The sequence below is a fragment of the Dermacentor andersoni genome, chromosome 9 (assembly GCF_023375885.2).
Source record: "Dermacentor andersoni chromosome 9, qqDerAnde1_hic_scaffold, whole genome shotgun sequence".
In the NCBI taxonomy this organism is placed as follows: domain Eukaryota; kingdom Metazoa; phylum Arthropoda; class Arachnida; order Ixodida; family Ixodidae; genus Dermacentor; species Dermacentor andersoni.
The window spans coordinates 102,138,706-102,156,504 of NC_092822.1; the positions used below are offsets into that span (position 1 = coordinate 102,138,706).

A 17,799-nucleotide genomic window follows, 5' to 3' on the forward strand; every position below is an offset into this window, starting at 1 on the left:
GGCAGCGAGTTCCCGCGGTCATCGAGTGAGGTGTGTTCATTACTGCTTGTGCGCGCGTGGCAGCATTTAGTTAGTATGCCTATGTTTGCAAATTTATACGGCCGATAAGAATACTATCGTTACTTCGTATAGCTGTCCACTAATTTTCTATGACAATCGATACTTTACCTTTCGGACGAAACTGCTACTTTTTGTCATAATCTGGAAGTAAATGCAGTGAAGACAATCAGCGCCTTGTTTCTTCCGTACAAGCTCGGACTTGGCGCAACATTCGTAAAATCCCAGGACGAACACAAAATCGTAAATGAGAAATTCTGGATATTTGGTAGGCATGCCAGCCCATAACCTCCTGACGTCCGAAGCGCGTTTCCTCTCCCATATTTTTCCACATCTATAGATTATGCTATTTTGGCTTCCAGATTACTATTAAACCACAATCTATAGTATTTGAAATATTTGGCAGGGAGCGCCGCAATGTCCAATTGTCGTGCTTTATTCCTAGCTTTATTCGTGATATCGAAATGAACCTATTGCAATCAGCGCCCAGATATTGCCATCAACACAATCCTTCAGCCATCGCAGACACAAAGAAATGCATAAATACACATGTATGCTTATGTAAGTACCAATAAATTAACGTAATTGTATGATCGCTGCAACATGCGCTCGCGCTATGGCGGAGTTCTTATTCCACCATTTTAAAAGGTCCAACTCTGGCGGGAAACAGTCGAACATGGATCATACTCTCCTGATGGCAGGACAGGTTCCAGAACCAAAAAAAGCTTTTTGTCGGGTCAGCGCAACGTTACTAGTCTAGTAACGTTGGGTCAGCGGTACTTTCGAATGCCGAATATGTTGGACAGCAGGCCTAGGGAAATGTAATAAACCTTTTGCGGCCGTTGCGGTCGGGCTACTCACGTGCCGCGTCCGTTCGCCATCGCAGGCAACTCGACCAAACACCCAGCGTCGGTGGGCAGCCTGACACCCGATGACACCCGCCTGTCGAAGGTCAGCCGCCTGGCGGTGTGCACAGCTGTAGCTGTGTCGTGCACCGTCTTGGTCTTTATGATGTTCCTGCTGATGCCGCTGCTTCCTGACGGAACCAGAAATTTCCACGAGAAGGTATACAGCCGCAACAGCTCTCCGAGCGAGCTTAGTTCGTCCATGCTCTGACCGGGCGCACTCCACTGTTATTCAGCCGACTGCAATTCAGTTAAATAGCAATCGTTCTCGTACAAGGTGGGCCCGCATGTTAAGTGCGTTTAAGCAGCAGTTGGCCACTGTCGAGGTAACTGCGGGCGACATGGTTAATTCATGTGCCTTTTATGTTATCAGTGTGTACAGTATACAGTGTACAGTGTGTACCGCCACCTTTTATATCTAAATGATCCTCCTTATCTCAGATATACATTCGGACTTCGTTTACTCTTAGCTATCTTCGTCCTTACTTTCCTGTAGTTGAGACTTGTCTTATTATTTTTCTTAGTTACAACCACACGAAATAACTGACAGTAAAGCTAAAGAGGCATAGGGGGTGGCATTGTCTCTTGGCTTCATGTTCTTATGTTCGTTATTACAGCTATTTCAATGAGAACAGCGGTCACCATTGGAAGATGATCAAGTCTTGTTCTTTTATTTTATATTAAAAAGAAAGAAAAACAGTTCCTAGCTTATGCCGACGTACTTGCATTTCGGCAAGCACATCCTCCATTTGATCGCGTGTTCTTTCATACAACACTGATCAACACCGATGTTTCAGTCGCACTTACATTCTATGAATTTCACTTTGCCGTGGTTCTGTTGTGTTCTTGTCAAAGGTTTCTCAGATTACGCAAGAATAAATGTGAATCCGAAATTCTTGTAAAAAAGACGCTCCAAAAGGAGTCAGTTTGATGCAGTGTTGGAAAATGCCACTAACAAACACGATCAGCTTGTTCGGTCAATGAATGACGCAGCAGGTGACAGTGATTGGATTGATCAATCAATCTATCGATCGATTTTAACCCCCCAATGCAACACAAGGGCTACTGTTACGTTTCGCCTACAACGCGCGGTAATGCCGGCGCGGATGCAACGGACGCCGGGGCTTCGTTCAAAGCGGCGGACATTTTGGCCCGTTCGACGCCGCCGCAACGCCTCCCCGCCAAGCGTGTCCAGGCGTGTTTCAGTGCCACGTGTCTTCGTGTGCGCGTGTGTGTGTGTGTGCCCACGCTTGTCAAAGCGCGGCAGCCGGAGAGCGGAGCTCCCCAAGTGAGGAGCCAGGAGGTCTGTCCGTCGGCGGGTTGGCGATGCGTCACTACACTCGTCTCAACATGTCTCTCAGCTCGACCGTGCTCCGCCGTCGCGTGGGCTCATGCTCCGCCGTCGCGTGGGCTCATGCTCCGCCGTCGCGTGGGCTCATGCTCCGCCGTCGCGTGGGCTCATCCCGTGACCTTCCTTCTGGCCCGCGACGCCGAGAGTATAAGAGCAGCTGCCCCCGGACGCCAAGAGAGAGGCTCCGATTTGTTCTGTTGAGTTACGTGCTCTCCCGTCTCTCCACTTCGGTCGACCTGACCGGCCGCTCTTTTGCGATGTTAGAATAAACAAGTTGTTCTGTTACCAGTCTACTCTTGCTTTGCCGGGACCTTCGGATGCTTCCAGTGCCCCAGGCCGCCAGGCCAACGCTACCCTTGGGGCTTGCGACCCATTTGCAATAACGGGCGTCAGCACCGAGTCCCCAACAGCTGGTTGCCAGCGGTGAGATCGCGACAACGGAGGCCAGCAGCGAAGAGATGCGGTTGACTGTATGCTGAGCAGCACAACGACCATCCGGGAGCAGTGCAACGAGCCCTGTGTGATGACTGGTTGCCTGCAGCGGAACGACTGCGCTGAATTCTTGGCTGCGAGGTTTGGTGAGTGCGGGACTTTCTTCTTCTGAGTTTTGCCAGGCTTTTGTTAGTGTCAGAAACAGAGCTGGTAATTGTGGTTGTCGTTGCTGCCGGGTTAGTTTGCGGCAAGACAATAGTAGGCAGTAGAGAAAGCAGCATTCAGAGCAGCCATGGATTTGAAGTCGTTGCGCAAACCGAAATTGCTGGAGCTTGCAAGAGAGTTGGGTCTGGATGTCTCAGACAAACTCAGAAAACCAGAACTGCTAAGGGCTATTCTTGAGTTAGAAGCTGAGGATGACGAGCTGTCGGAATGCCTTGAGACCATTGAGGAAAAGGAGACGGCAAAAAGACAGGAGCGCGAAATTAAAGAGCAAAAAGAGAAGCAGGAGCGCGAACTAAAAGAACAAAAAGAGAAAGAAAAAGAAGAGCGCGACCGTCAGCACGCTTTGGAAATGAAGCGTCTCGAGTTAGAGATGGAACGCGCTCGTAATGGAAGTCAGGCACACGGTGCAGGAGAACGAGTATTGTTCAAAATGACTGACCTGATGCGGCCGTTTAAGCTTGGAGAGGACATTGGTTTGTTCCTGGTTAACTTTGAGCGAACGTGCGAGAAGCAGGGGTTCTCTCGGGAAACGTGGCCACAGCGCTTGCTCACTTTGCTACCCGGCGAGGCGGCCGACGTAGTCGCTCGCTTGGAGAGAGAGGAGGCAGAGGATTTCGACAAAGTGAAATCGAGTCTGCTAAAAAAGTACAGGCTGTCAGCGGAGGCGTTCCGTCGGAAGTTTCGGGAAAACGAGAAAGGCAGAAGTGAGTCATATACAGAGTTTGCCTACAGGCTTATGTTAAACATGCAGGAGTGGCTCAAAGAAGAGAAAGCGTTTGGTGACCACGAGAAAGTTCTGCAGTGTTTCGGGCTAGAACAGTTTTATAGTCGGTTACCTGAGAACGTGCGGTACTGGGTCTTGGATAGGCCAGACGTTAGTGCGGTGGCTCGAGCCGCTGAGCTAGCCGAGGAGTTTGTGACGCGTCGGGCTCGTGGAGCTAAGGACGGTCAAAAGGGTGAATTTGGCTCCCAGTTTGAGAGGCCAAAGTTCACGCCCATGAGAGCAAAGGGGGACACACGTAGTTCGGATGCGAGTGAAAGCAGTCCGACCGAACGTAAAGAGACGGCGGCAACCGAAGCCGAACGCAGAAAGCGGTTCGAGACGAGGCAAGCGCGCGTTTGTTATACGTGCCAGAAGCCGGGTCACTTTTCGGCGCAGTGTCCAGAAACAAAAACAAAAGTCGTGTTTTTGTCTTTATGCAGCACTGACGAGAACATGAAGCTTCTCGAGCCTTACATGCGAGACCTCCTCGTGAACGGGAAAGAGTGCCGAGTGCTTCGCGATTCCGCAGCTACAATGGATGTAGTTCACCCCTCTTACGTAGAACCCGATATGTTCACGGGCGAGTGCGCATGGATCAAGCAAGCAGTGGAAGCTCATAGCGTGTGTCTGCCGGTAGCAAAAGTGCTTATTGAAGGACCTTTCGGAGCACTTGAGACGGAGGCCGCAGTGTCATCTATGCTGCCCCCCCAGTACCCGTACCTATTTTCGAACAGGTCCGATCACCTCCTGCGCGAGAAGGGGCTTTTGTTTGGTGAGGCTAGCGTTCAGGCCTTAACCAGATCGAAGGTTCGGGAGCTCGCTGCAAAGGCGGTAGTTGCGGGGCCAACGTTGTTGAACGATGAGAAAGGGTCAGAGGCGCAGCAAGCTGGTATTCAGAGCACGCCCGAACTGAATAAAATTGAGCCTGTAGCGTTAAAGGCACCAGATACTGGAGAGGAAAATCCCGACACGGGAAAGTTAGAAGAGCTGTCTCCAGATTTGCTCATCGCGCCTACGTCAGACGGACTTAACAGGTTGCTAAAAGTCAGCCGGTCGGCTTTGATAGCCGAGCAAAAGAAGGATGGCAGCCTAGAAAACATACGCTGCATTGTCAAGGAAGGTATCGCGAAGAAAAATGCTCGCTTTGTGGAAAGAGGTGGGGTCCTGTACCGGAAGTATCTAGACCGCAGGGGAGTGGAGTTCGATCAGCTGATCGTGCCTCAATGCTATCGTCAGGATCTGTTGCGCTTGTCGCATGGGGGTTCGTGGTCCGGACACCTAGGAGTTAAGAAAACTAAGGACCGTCTCTTGCAAGAGTACTATTGGCCAGGGTGTTTTCGGGACGCAGACCACTTTGTGAAGACATGCGACACCTGTCAGCGGGTGGGCAAGCCAGGGGACAAATCGAGGGCGCCGTTGAAGTTGGTACCTATCATTACGGAGCCTTTTAGACGGCTCGTTATTGATACAGTGGGACCTCTGCCGGTAACAGCCACGGGGTACCGACACATTTTGACTGTGATCTGCCCAGCGACAAAGTTCCCTGAAGCAGTGCCGCTTAAAGAACTCAGCTCAGTTGAGATAGTCAATGCACTACTGTCCATATTTGCGCGAGTTGGTTTTCCTGCAGAAATCCAGTCAGATCAGGGCACAGTGTTTACTAGCGCTTTGACGACAGCCTTTCTCGAAAGGTGCGGGGTAAGGCTGTTACACAGCTCAGTGCACCACCCCCAGTCGAATTCCGTTGAGAAGCTCCACTCCGTCATGAAGCGCGTGTTGAGAGCATTGTGGTTTGAACATCAAACTGACTGGGAGCTGTGTCTGCCTGGAGTGATGTTTGCATTAAGGACCGCGCCGCATGCGGCTACGGGGTTTTCGCCAGCTGAGCTGGTGTACGGTCGCTCGCTGCGATCTCCGCTTCGCATGCTTCGAGAATCATGGGAAGGCAGGGGCGACGACCCAGTCGTGGTAGAGTACGTGCTTAAGCTCCTCGAACGCTTAAGAAGGGCACAGGAGTTGTCAGGTGAAGCAATGGCAAAGGCCCAGCAGAGGGCCAAGGTTTATTATGATCGGACAGCCAGGGCCCGTCGTTTTGAGGTGGGCGATGAGGTCATGATATTGCGCACATCGCTAAAGAACAAACTCGACGTGCAGTGGGAGGGCCCAGCACGGATTGTTCAAAAACTGTCGGACGTTAACTACGTGGTGAGTCTGCCAGGAAAGCGGAAAGCACAGCAAGTTTACCACTGTAATCTGCTCAAACCCTATAAGCAACGGGAAGCAGTGGTGTGCATGATGGTAAACGTTCCCGAAGAGCTTCCGGTCGAGCTTCCGGGACTAGGCTCAGTGACGAACAGGAAAGACACCGATCAAGTCATTAGTGACTTAATAAGTAAAGCATCGCTGTCGCCTGAGCAGAAAACCGAACTACACCAGCTCTTACAAGAGTTTCAAGGTCTGTTCTCTGAGAGGCCTGGTAGGACTTCTGTCCTTACTCATGACATAGAGCTTACCTCCCCAGAGCCAGTACGATCCAAGGCGTACCGGGTGTCACCCCGCCAGAGCGATATTATGGAGGCTGAGGTAAAGAAAATGCTACAGGTCGGTGTTATTGAGGCGGGTGAGAGTGATTATACCTCCCCTTTGATTTTAGTTGAGGTACCGGGCAAGGAACCTCGTCCTTGCGTCGACTACCGCAGGCTTAATTCCATCACTAAGGATCAAATTTATCCGATCCCTAACATCGAGGAGCGCCTTGAGAGAGTGAGTAGCGCTCAGTTTATTTCCACCCTAGATCTTGTCAGGGGTTATTGGCAGGTTCCACTTACAGAAGATGCTAGTAGGTATGCGGCGTTCGTTTCACCAATGGGGACATTCCGTCCTAAAGTTTTGAGTTTTGGTTTGAAGAACGCGCCATACTGCTTTTCAAGCCTCATGGATAAAGTGTTGCGGGGACAGCAAGAATTCGCTTTACCGTATCTAGACGACGTAGCGATATTCTCCGCATCCTGGCCTGAGCATATGGCGCACTTGCGGGCAGTGCTAACCCGCCTGCGCGATGCGGGCTTGACAGTCAAGGCTCCCAAGTGCCAGTTAGCACAGGCCGAGGTTGTCTACCTCGGACACGTGATTGGTCGGGGTCGTCGCCGCCCCTCTGAAATAAAGGTGGCCGCTGTGCGAGACTTCCCGCAACCGCGCACGAAGACCGATATTCGGTCGTTCTTAGGTGTCGCCGGCTACTATCAGAGGTACATCCCCAGGTACTCTGATATCGCGGCTCCCTTGACGGATGCTCTAAGAAAGACAGAGCCGCAAACAGTCGTCTGGGATGAGACAAAGGAAAGAGCTTTTAGCGCCCTAAAGAGCGCCCTAACAAGCCAGCCTGTGCTACGATCGCCCGACTACACAAAAAGGTTCGTTGTTCAGTGTGATGCTAGTGAACGAGGCATGGGCGTTGTACTGTGCCAACGGGAAAATGGAGAAGTAGAACACCCCGTCCTGTATGCTAGTCGTAAGCTGACGGGTCGTGAGCAGGCGTACAGCGCCACCGAGAAAGAGTGTGCGTGTATCGTGTGGGCTGTTCAGAAATTGTCATGTTACCTAGCTGGCTCGAGGTTTATCATTGAGACGGATCACTGCCCCCTCCAATGGCTGCAGACCATCTCTCCCAAAAATGGCCGCCTCCTGCGCTGGAGCCTCGCTTTGCAACAATATTCCTTCGAGGTGCGTTACAAAAAGGGGAGTCTCAACGGTAACGCCGATGGCTTAAGTCGAAGCCCCTAACGTGGGAATCAGCCTCAAAATTGCTTGTTACTGATGTTTTTCTTCCTGAGGCAGGATTTTTAACCTATTGCTTTTGTGTAGTGTTTCAAAGTGATGATGTGCTTTCTAGTGCAATTTTCCGATTTGTGGACGCGTTCTGAGTGCTGCTAAACTACTGTAAGGAACTAGGCAGCAGTATAAAAGGGGAAAGAGCCTGGCAGGGCTTAGTGAGGGTTGTGCCGTGCTTGCTGACTGAGCGGTTGACTTTCGGCGTAGTTCTAACGCTTGCCGGAAACGAGAACAAAAATGTCAACTCTCCCGAAGTCACTTTGCAGTGTCCTGTGTGCACCTGAACGTGAGAACGAGGCCTTCTCTGTGCGCTGCGCTCAAGAAACGCCAAAGGACGCCCGACTTCGGTTATGAGCATCATCGAGCGACATCCCTCCGGACAGCGGATGCAGTCCCCTGACCATCGGGATCTCCTTCCCCCGGCGGGGCGGTCTGTTACGTTTCGCCTACAACGCGCGGTAATGCCGGCGCGGATGCAACGGACGCCGGGGCTTCGTTCAAAGCGGCGGACATTTTGGCCCGTTCGACGCCGCCGCAACGCCTCCCCGCCAAGCGTGTCCAGGCGTGTTTCAGTGCCACGTGTCTTCGTGTGCGCGTGTGTGTGTGTGTGCCCACGCTTGTCAAAGCGCGGCAGCCGGTGAGCGGAGCTCCCCAAGTGAGGAGCCAGGAGGTCTGTCCGTCGGCGGGTTGGCGATGCGTCACTACACTCGTCTCAACATGTCTCTCAGCTCGACCGTGCTCCGCCGTCGCGTGGGCTCATGCTCCGCCGTCGCGTGGGCTCATGCTCCGCCGTCGCGTGGGCTCATGCTCCGCCGTCGCGTGGGCTCATCCCGTGACCTTCCTTCTGGCCCGCGACGCCGAGAGTATAAGAGCAGCTGCCCCCGGACGCCAAGAGAGAGGCTCCGATTTGTTCTGTTGAGTTACGTGCTCTCCCGTCTCTCCACTTCGGTCGACCTGACCGGCCGCTCTTTTGCGATGTTAGACTAAACAAGTTGTTCTGTTACCAGTCTACTCTTGCTTTGCCAGGACCTTCGGATGCTTCCAGTGCCCCAGGCCGCCAGGCCAACGCTACCCTTGGGGCTTGCGACCCATTTGCAATAACGGGCGTCAGCACCGAGTCCCCAACACTACCTAGTGGAGAGTGCGTAAGACGTCGAAGATGTCACGAGTCGAGTTATTCTTAGGGTGACTTTGACGAGGCACTAGGGAGCAACACTGCATCAGTTTAGACGTTATGACCATTCAAAACTGTTCCAATTCATTGGCCGGGAAATGGGTGCTTTATTTCGAGAGAAAATTAAGCGCCAAGAATCGCCTTACGGAACTTTTCGCTGGAACCATTGTGCGGGTACGCCTGCGTGACGTCACGTATTGCTACTTGGGCCACTTTTGTGCGAGAAAGGTTTCGAAATTTGCTACGTCGAGCCTTTGGTTCCTTCATAATATGTTCGACTGCTCGTTTCGGGGCTCTAGGGCACGTTTAAAACCAACACTGCAGCTGAAATACACAGACAAAATACATTACTGTACTTGCAGGTGACTTTCTCTCGCAATGAAGCCGCAAAATAAGCAAACTTTTACATTAAGTGATCTGTTTAATATTATTTAACTGCCGCTAATAAGGTGTTTGTTTTATCTTGCCAAGCTTAAACTAACGTGCATGAAAACACGGGACTCTTTTAAGAAGCGCTCTCACTTGTGCGCACTTTGCCTCCGTAGCTTTCCCTTCATTGCCACAGAAAGCTGTCCGCGAGTATAGTAGCATTATTTTGGCATTGTGAACAATATAAGAGCATGATTGTGTAGTGAGGGAACTGTTTCCGGGGAAAGTGTTCCATACCGCTAAGGCGTCACTCGACTTGCATATTCATTCTACCCGCCGTGCTTGCTCAGTGACTACGGTGTTGCGCTGCTGAGCACGAGGTCACGGAATCTAATCCCGGCCACGGCGGCCGCATTCCGATGGGGGCGAAATGCGAAAACACCCGTGTACTTAAATTTAGGTGCACGTTAAAGAACCATAGGTGGTCGAAATTTTCGGAGTCCTCCACTACGGCGTGACTCATAATCAGAAAGTGCTTGTGGCACGTAAAACCCCATATTTTATTTTTTCACTATTCATGCTCTGATGTGGCTGGTGGTCAGTCGTTTGCTCATAGTCTCGTTTCAGAACATGACTGGCCTCTGTCCAAGTTCGGTTTGCAGTAACATAGTCAATCCTCCTCCTCCGACCCCCTCCTCCGCGGTTCGGTCGGCTGGAATCGCAGTCGTATTCGCGACCTCCTCCAACGTTCTGCCACTTTGCTCAGGTGTCCTTCTGGGTCGAGAACCTGGGCAACGCCTGCCTCACCGTGGAGTGCGAGCAGGCCGTGCTCGAGCTAAAGTCGTCCATCGACACGTTCGTGGACCCGTGCAAAGACTTCTACGGCTTCTCCTGCGGTCAGTGGGGCCGCGCGAACGGCCACGTGAGTTACATGGAGGCCCAGCATATCGCCTACGTCGATGCCGTGAACGCCGCTCTCTGGGATACTGGCGGACTTGGCGCCGCGGCACCCGACAGCTCGACGCTACCCTTGTCCGTGGTGTACAGGTATAAGCACATTGCTGTTTTACTGTTCGTAGGGCACCGACACTCGATCTGTCTTGCCATACCTATATTTGTCTCAGTGGTTGACACAGCAGAGACTTGCACTGGGTCGTTCACTGCTAAAAGGACGCTGAAGAGAAACACTGAGTCATTTTAAACTTGCGAACGCAAAATTCAAAACTTTATTTTCGTTGTTTAGCAGTAGCACGTTGGTTACTAGAACAGGATACCAAGGCCAAACGTACTTTTCCGTTTTAGTTCGCGCAGAAACCCCAGTCATGGATTACAAAGCACTTTTTGTATACGCGAGTATTGCAGCCCACTAAAAGTTATTCTGAAAAAATTCTGTGGTTCTACGTGCCAAAATCACGATCTCATTACGAGGAACGTCGTAGACAAAGACTGCGGGCGATTTCAACCACCCGGGGTTCTTCGCACCAATGCACCGTTCTTGCACCCAACGCACAGCGCAATGGCGTTCTTGCAATTCGCCTCCATTGAAACGCGGCCGACGCAGCTGGGATTTCGTGCCGCGACCTCGTGAATAGCAGCGCAAAGCCAAAGCCACTAAGAAAGCACGGCGGGTCCAAGAAGTCATCGAAACTTGCTCTTTGACTTTGTGAGAGGAAAATGTAGTGTCTTTTTGGCAATAAAAAATTGGAGGGCGCTTAAGCTTCACCTTCAAGAGCGGAAAGCGATAGCGTTATCCCACCCCGTTCGCACCGCCTACTCAAACGCGCTACGCCAGCCAAACGTCGCGATCGGCACACATAGCCGGGCCCCGACGCGCCATGAAGGCGGACGCGATCATGGGGCGAGTGGCGCGCCATGTGTCGGGGCCTACTGGAGGGGGTCTACTGTGTTTGCCGCGAGATGGGTCTGTGTGTGCGCAGAGCGCAGAAGAAATGTAGCGGAAACGTACTTCGCTACTCGTGAAACTGCGACTTCTGTAAGTTACATGGTCATAATTACCAATACACACCACAGTATAACTTTCTACGGCTCGTTTCTAAGGCAGCACCGCATTCACTAGAGGCGATTTTGTCCCGTTATGAAGGAACGAAGTCGTGGCTGGGTGGTAGCGTCTCCGTCTCGCAATCCGGAGACCCTGGTTCGATTCCCACCAGCCCATCTTGCAAGATGTTTTTTGTTTATGAAGTGCCTTCTGGGATGTATCGCTCACGGCTAACGCCGCTGACACCGACACCGATGCCGACGACACCGGCTTTTCTGCGACACAAGCTCCTTAACGCTGTCGTGTTAATAACCGGCTAGGCCAGAGCCGAAGCAGTCCGTCTTCATGACGTATCGATGAGCCGTTGCGGAAGATTCAAGGCCGCGTCGCCGCCCGTTTTTCGTCCCTGCATAATTTCTGACTATGCTATGCCTCTTCTCAAGGTAAGACCATTTTAAAGCGAATAACCTTTATTGGCTCTTTCACCGCTGATACAAAGGCGCCGACGCTTATGGCACAAACTCTGAAGTTTAGGCAAACAATCTCGTAGACGTGCGGGGAAGTAGCTACTGCATCTTTAGAGTCGAGAGCTGCACAGAAATTTCTCCTTTATCGCATATAACACCCCTAAAACATTTGCGTTTTAGGGTACGTGCTCATCGTCCTTCGCTGTTAGAAATCACATCCGAGACAGTGCGAAATGCTATTTCCATATTAGCCTACATGATAGCTACCCTTGAACCTCGTCGTTCGATGATTTCAACAAATGTCAGCCATAACCTCACAATCTGCGGAAGAATGTACTCCACGAAAATACATTTTATTCCTCAGAAGATGGGTTTCATACGTATATTTTTTTCATCAAGCATACCTCTCGCTTTAGGAATTTTTTGCACAAAGCAGAACCTTTGCAAGCGGATAGTGGAACTGCCGTCCCTACGTATAAGTTTCTTACTTGAAGTGAACTTTATTTCGCGACAATACACAATGGGTAATTCAGTATTTCATTTATAATTGACCAGGAATACTCTGATGATTAGGCATCAATCAGTGTTGAAGAAGCAATTAGAGAACTCAAGCAAGCCAATGCGCAGGGCATTTCATTACCATGTATCACGAGACTACCATTCGTTCTTTTTTTCCTGAAGGAACCAGGTTTGAAACCAACCGTAGAACCAACTTGGGTCTCTGAGTAGGTGCCACTAGACATGGGCCGCTCATCAATAAATTTGTTTCATGTCAGCTTGGAGCTCTCGGTATGTGCCAGAGTTCGGTTCTGGAATGTTCCACGAAATGTATTCTCATTTCTCTGGTTTTCGCCAAGGTATCCTTCCTCCTGCAGTCTAACTAGGATAACAGTGCGGAATGCAAGCGCACTTTCTGACACGGCTGCGGACAACCACTAGAGGTGGAATGCAAGCACTCGTTCACCCTACACGCGTTAGATAACCCCAGCTGTTCAAACTTAACCGAAATTGCCCCCTGCGGCCTGCGTCATAATCGGATTGTGCTTTTGGCACGTAAAGACCCAGAAGGTATTGAAAATGTAACATATGTGTTGCTGTTTACCTGACTACACACCGTGATATATCACGTAGAATATGTCCTGAATAATTACATCTAAATGACCAAAAACGCACTGCCTGCCACGGGCACTTAGTAAATTCTCTTTTACCGAATGTTCATATTCATTTCATGGTTATAAATCATGTGCCTTTATGCTAATAAGCAGAAAAGTTGCTAAATTGTATTATTGGGGAAAGCGCTGATACCAGGAGATGGTAATTGTGGAGACGGCGAAGCGCCATCTCCCCCTTTGAAGGCATTTGGCCTGTAAATGTCATCGGCTCAGTATGAAAGCATTGGTTGTAACCTTTCCACTGCATGCCACGTGCCTCGTGCATTGTGAGATCCGAGCACGGACAAATAGACCCCGGATTCGGCACTCAGTTTGATCAACGTCACTGCGGCTGCGCAGGTCCTGCATCAAGTTCTTCGACCGAGCAGCCGCGGACATCGTCGAGATCTGGAGCGCCTCCGGCATCGACGCCCACGTCTGGACTGCAGTGGCGAGCTTTGACAGCCTCTTCACCCTCGCCGTCGGCAACGTGCTGCAATACGCCATGGAGTCCGTCGTCGACGTGCGCTGGAGAGATGACGACAACGTCTCGTCCTTGGCGGGTGCGTACATCGCAGCGGGCACGGCCATCGCTCGACACCTTGAACCCCACTCTCGCAAGCTCCTCGTCGTACGCGCCATCCTAACCCTCGGCGACATCGTGACGCGCGATCGCGTCCCGCACATTGAACACATCGATGAGATCGTGGCTCAACGGACGTCCCAGCTGCGCTCGGCGTCCGAGACCACGGTGGTCGCTCTTCGTGATCTGGACACCCCGAAGACCAACTGGTCGCGAGTTCTCGCAGATTACGCGAACATGGCCGGCAGGTCAGAGCCTTCGAGCGCGATTGTGCAAGACCAGGCTGGCGTTCGGGGTGTTTTAGAAGAACTCGCAAACGCTGACCTGCGGGCCGTATCCGTGTACCTGACGCTCGTGCCCCTGGCCAAGTTCTTGGTCTTCGAGAGCGAAGGCCAGCGCCGCGTCGTGTCTGGAGCTGACGACCAGGAGAGGCGCACCAAGCGCGAGGCATGCGTCCGCGTCTTGGAGCTGCTGTTCGGGGACGGCTACGGGTCGTGGCTCTCCGCGACCGTCCTGAGACCCGGAGTCGCGGACGACGTCGCACAGATTGTGAAAGACGTGGTGGCGGTCGCCAAAGACACGAACAAGGTTTTCTGGCGCATCCCTTTGAAACACGAACTCGTCGTTGCGCCAGCATGCTTCAGAAGCAGTGAGTAATGCGCGAAACTAAGCTAAACTACGTAAACCTCAAGAAGGTTCCTGAAAGCCGTTTACTATACAGACTATATACTCCGTAATCTTCAGCTTGATTTAGGCTTTCGCATTCAGTGTCCCTTTGTGGACATTTACCGAAAAGACTAGTAATTCATTTTTCGTATAAACTCACACTAATGGCAAGACGACAGTCTTCGGTACTGTGGCTTTTCGCTGTGTTAAAGTCTTCAAGGTGCTATGAATGCAATATATTCCTACTCAATCTCAAACATTATTGTAAACCTCCTTGTCCCATATTCCGCTTTACTGAACAGTGATTCGCCGATCCGAGGGAGGGCTACCGGAACCACCGGTCCAGGATGCTTCCGTGCCGCCGAAGCTCAGAACGGACTTCGTCTCGAACACGATCCTCTTCTCCCGCCAACGAAGCCGCAACGGTGAGACGTGCGAGCCGCTGATCAGTCTGGCTGCGACTGCCATGCGTTGGGATGATGCTGAAGCACCGCTGCGCCTTCTCGTGCCGGACTTCTACCATGCCGGCTCCACCGAGGCAGCCGTCAACTACGGCACGCTTGCGTACCATCTGGCCGCGATCAGTTTCCGAACGGCGCTGTCCAAGAATTGGACTTCGTCGTCCGACTATGCTCCCTGCATCGCACACTACGTCCTTACCCGCCTCAGAATGTTCCCGCCTGGACTTAGCTGGGACCACGTCATCGGTCGCCACTGGGCTCTCCAGGTGGCGCTGTGGGCGGCCGCCAATCGCGACTCCGAATTCAACTCGAGCGTAGACCTCTCGAGGCTTTTCTTTCTGCGCTTCGGACACACGTGCTGCTCGCAAGCGGCGGTTCCACTTCAACCTCGCGAATACGATGACGTCAGCGAGACTGTCAAATCGCGGGCGTCGTGCAACGCCGTTGCCATGCCGGCGCCTGCCTTTGCCTATGCGTTCAGTTGTGCAGGCATGTCCCGCATGGAGTGCTGAGCGCGCGGCACCTGTAAGATATTCGCGTCGCACCAAAGTTTGACCAATTGTCCCCGTTCTCCCTGAAGTATGAAGTCTGACGACGCAGCTTTATGGTTCCTTTCTTGCTTTCTTTACCTCTTTTTTATTGTTTACCTAATGTATTAAATATATGGTATCGTATCTAGCAGCACATTCATATATCTGTCGTATCTGCCCACACTCATATATGCTAAACGTTTTTAAAGATAATGCTATAGTGAACTATTAGAAAGCATTCACAATTCTACCATTTCTTTTTGATCCTCAAACATTGGACAATAACGCAGTCTTAGTGTTTTTTGTTTCTTTACAGTTTACTCAGTCCTCCTTCAATATATTTGATATTGGATAGTTAACCGTGGGATATTTCCCCATGGGACAGTATCCCATAACTATAGATAGGCAAAATAATCGATAATCACTCAGACTGAATAATACAGTGCACATTTAACTTAGGGCTCACACAGACGCGCCAAAATTGTGCTCACATGGGCTTACTCGGACTCGCTTACCTGATCGTTTCCTGCTGGCTCACTCGGACTCAAGCTTACCCGTATTCACTCGCAACACTGGATCAATCAGACCCACGAAATTATTGGCTGGGACTCATTCAATCTCGTGGAGTTGCTTGCGCTCACCTGCTTGATTCACACTTTTGAACTCACGCTTGGCAGATACGTGAGCAGCGGAGCCAACAGAGCTGATTGGGGATGATAACCATGACGGGCAGTGGTGCTCAGGTTTTTTGCACACACCTTCCCGTCATATGGCCGCAATAACCAGCCGTCATTTATTTAATATAGCCCTTAGATTCGATGCAAACCCTTTTGACACCAGCAAAGAGTTGTGATCTTGGGGTTGGGCACTTGGTATTTCGGTACACAGAAATTTGGAGGAGGGGGCAGGGGGGGGGGGGGGGGCATGCGCTTTGTGTTCGGGCTATGCTACGCTCACTCACAGAATAACTTTCGCCCACTTGGACTCATTCGGGCTCACTCATAGTCACGAGTGCGTCTCGGTTGGGGTAAGTCTACTCATTAGTTAACCGACTTCTTCTCCCATGACAATGTTTTGTGACGTTTTCTTCGCTATGAGACACAGGCAAACTGCCGATAGTGTAGGCAAAGTTTACTCCCGCGTGTGTGTGTTTACGCTGCTATTTAGCTTCATTTTATTTATTTAATAAGGGACCCTAATGGAACGTGTTACAGAAGGGATCAGGCACAGACGAAGCACCTAAAGAAATATGAGAGAAAATCATGGCATGCGAGCGATGCAGTTATACGAGATCACAATTTTAAAGCGTACGGCATAAAATTGCGAAATCATTGACGCATATGCATTACACAGTCTTTGTTAACAGAGGGAAACCTAACCAAGAAGATAAGTAGTCATTTAAACCACGAATAAATCACAATGAACAGTTGATAGCGGTAAAATTTTGCGGAAGGCCATTCTAGTGAGCAGGCTGCTCTGAAAAAGGAAAAGCTTCCTCGGCCTCATTATAGAATTTGTCGACGCATCAAATGCATGAATATTAGCTGCATTGCGATTGGCAACGAGGCTGCAAACGATTTCTTGAACGCTACGCACCGTCAAGAGAAGCAATATCTTCTTTTTTTTTCATAAAAGAAAACACTGGTATGTCCCAAAAGGTTTGCCCGAAATAACTGGCATCAATGCTTCCCTGGTATTCGTCTATTCAATAAGTAAAGAAAATATCACAGAACTATAGAACTATATCAGTTCGAAACCAGCAAAGCAGTGCATGCTGCTGATGTGAAAGATTTAAAGTCTGTGAAATGAACAAGTTCATGAGAAGTATTTTAATGAAACTTTGCCATTCAAGAACCTGGTTTAGATTTTTGTACATAAGCAACGGCCAGGGAAGAATGTCAATGACGCTGTCCTTTGTTCCAATGTATTGCGCAGGAGCAGGTGTCACCGGTCCTGTATTGTAATTGCACCGAAATTATGGTCGCAACAGAGAGCACATATAAAAAGCCGGAGTTCTGCAAAATATATCAGGGTGAGTCAAATGAAAGTGAGCGAATGCGAATATATCACAAACGGGGTACTTTATTTAAAAGCAGTCTTCATGAGTATTTACACGTTTATCCCACTGACTAACGAGTCGCGTGATTCCCGTCTCATAAATGTCCTTGGGTTGCTGCTTCAAGAAGTCCGTAACTTAGACTTTCACGTCATCATCCGACACGAATCTGGTTCCCTTGAGCTGTTTCTTCAATTGCCCCAAAATGACGAAGTCGCAAGGCTACAGGTCTGGGCTGTATGGCGAATGTGTAAATGTTTTCCTCTTGAACTTTGCCAGTTTTGTATTAACCACATCATCGATGTGGGCACGGTCATAGTCGCGGAGCAAGATGAACCCATTCGTCAATTTTCCACGTCGTTTGCTCTTGATTGCGACAGGCAGCCGATCCGGCGTTTCAATGTATCGGAAATTATTGATAGTTTCTCAAGATTTAGCAAATTCTATCAGTAATGGCCCCTGACGATCGGAAAAAAAAAAGGAAAGTCAACACTCTTCCGGCGGAAATGACGGCGTTTCCTTTCTTTGGGGGTGGTGAATTCGAATGTTTCCCCTGTAAGCTTTACCGTCGTGTTTCAGGCTCGTAGTAGTGGCACCATGATTCATCCCCGGTCACAGTCGCCGACAAGACATCGTCACCCTTATTGTCATAGCGGATCAAATGAATCAAGGCAGCGCCGAACCTCTCCGTCTTCTGACAGGGTTTCAAGATCTTGGGCATCCATTGAGCACACAAGAGCGGATAAACGAGATGTTCATGAATAATGGTCTGAACCGAA

At 50.5% G+C, this 17,799-nt stretch overlaps 1 protein-coding gene across 1 annotated transcript; it reads left to right on the forward strand.

Annotated features, from left to right (window-relative positions):
• The first annotated feature begins 9,737 nt into the window (after positions 1 to 9,737).
• Positions 9,738 to 15,118, forward strand: LOC129384000 (uncharacterized). The gene is made up of 4 exons (XM_072284584.1): positions 9,738 to 9,761; positions 9,874 to 10,154; positions 13,085 to 13,956; positions 14,276 to 15,118. Exons 1-4 carry the CDS (start codon positions 9,738 to 9,740, stop codon positions 14,944 to 14,946), a joined length of 1,848 nt encoding a protein of 615 aa, XP_072140685.1. The 3' UTR covers positions 14,947 to 15,118.
• Positions 15,119 to 17,799: the final 2,681 nt, after the last annotated feature.

Coding starts and splice junctions, on each gene's coding strand:
- LOC129384000 (XM_072284584.1), top strand. CDS start 9,738: ATGACTGGCCTCTGTCCAAGTTCG. Junction 9,762..9,873: donor CTGGCCTCTGTCCAAGTTCG/GTTTGCAGTAAC, acceptor CACTTTGCTCAG/GTGTCCTTCTGGGTCGAGAA. Junction 10,155..13,084: donor CCCTTGTCCGTGGTGTACAG/GTATAAGCACAT, acceptor GCGGCTGCGCAG/GTCCTGCATCAAGTTCTTCG.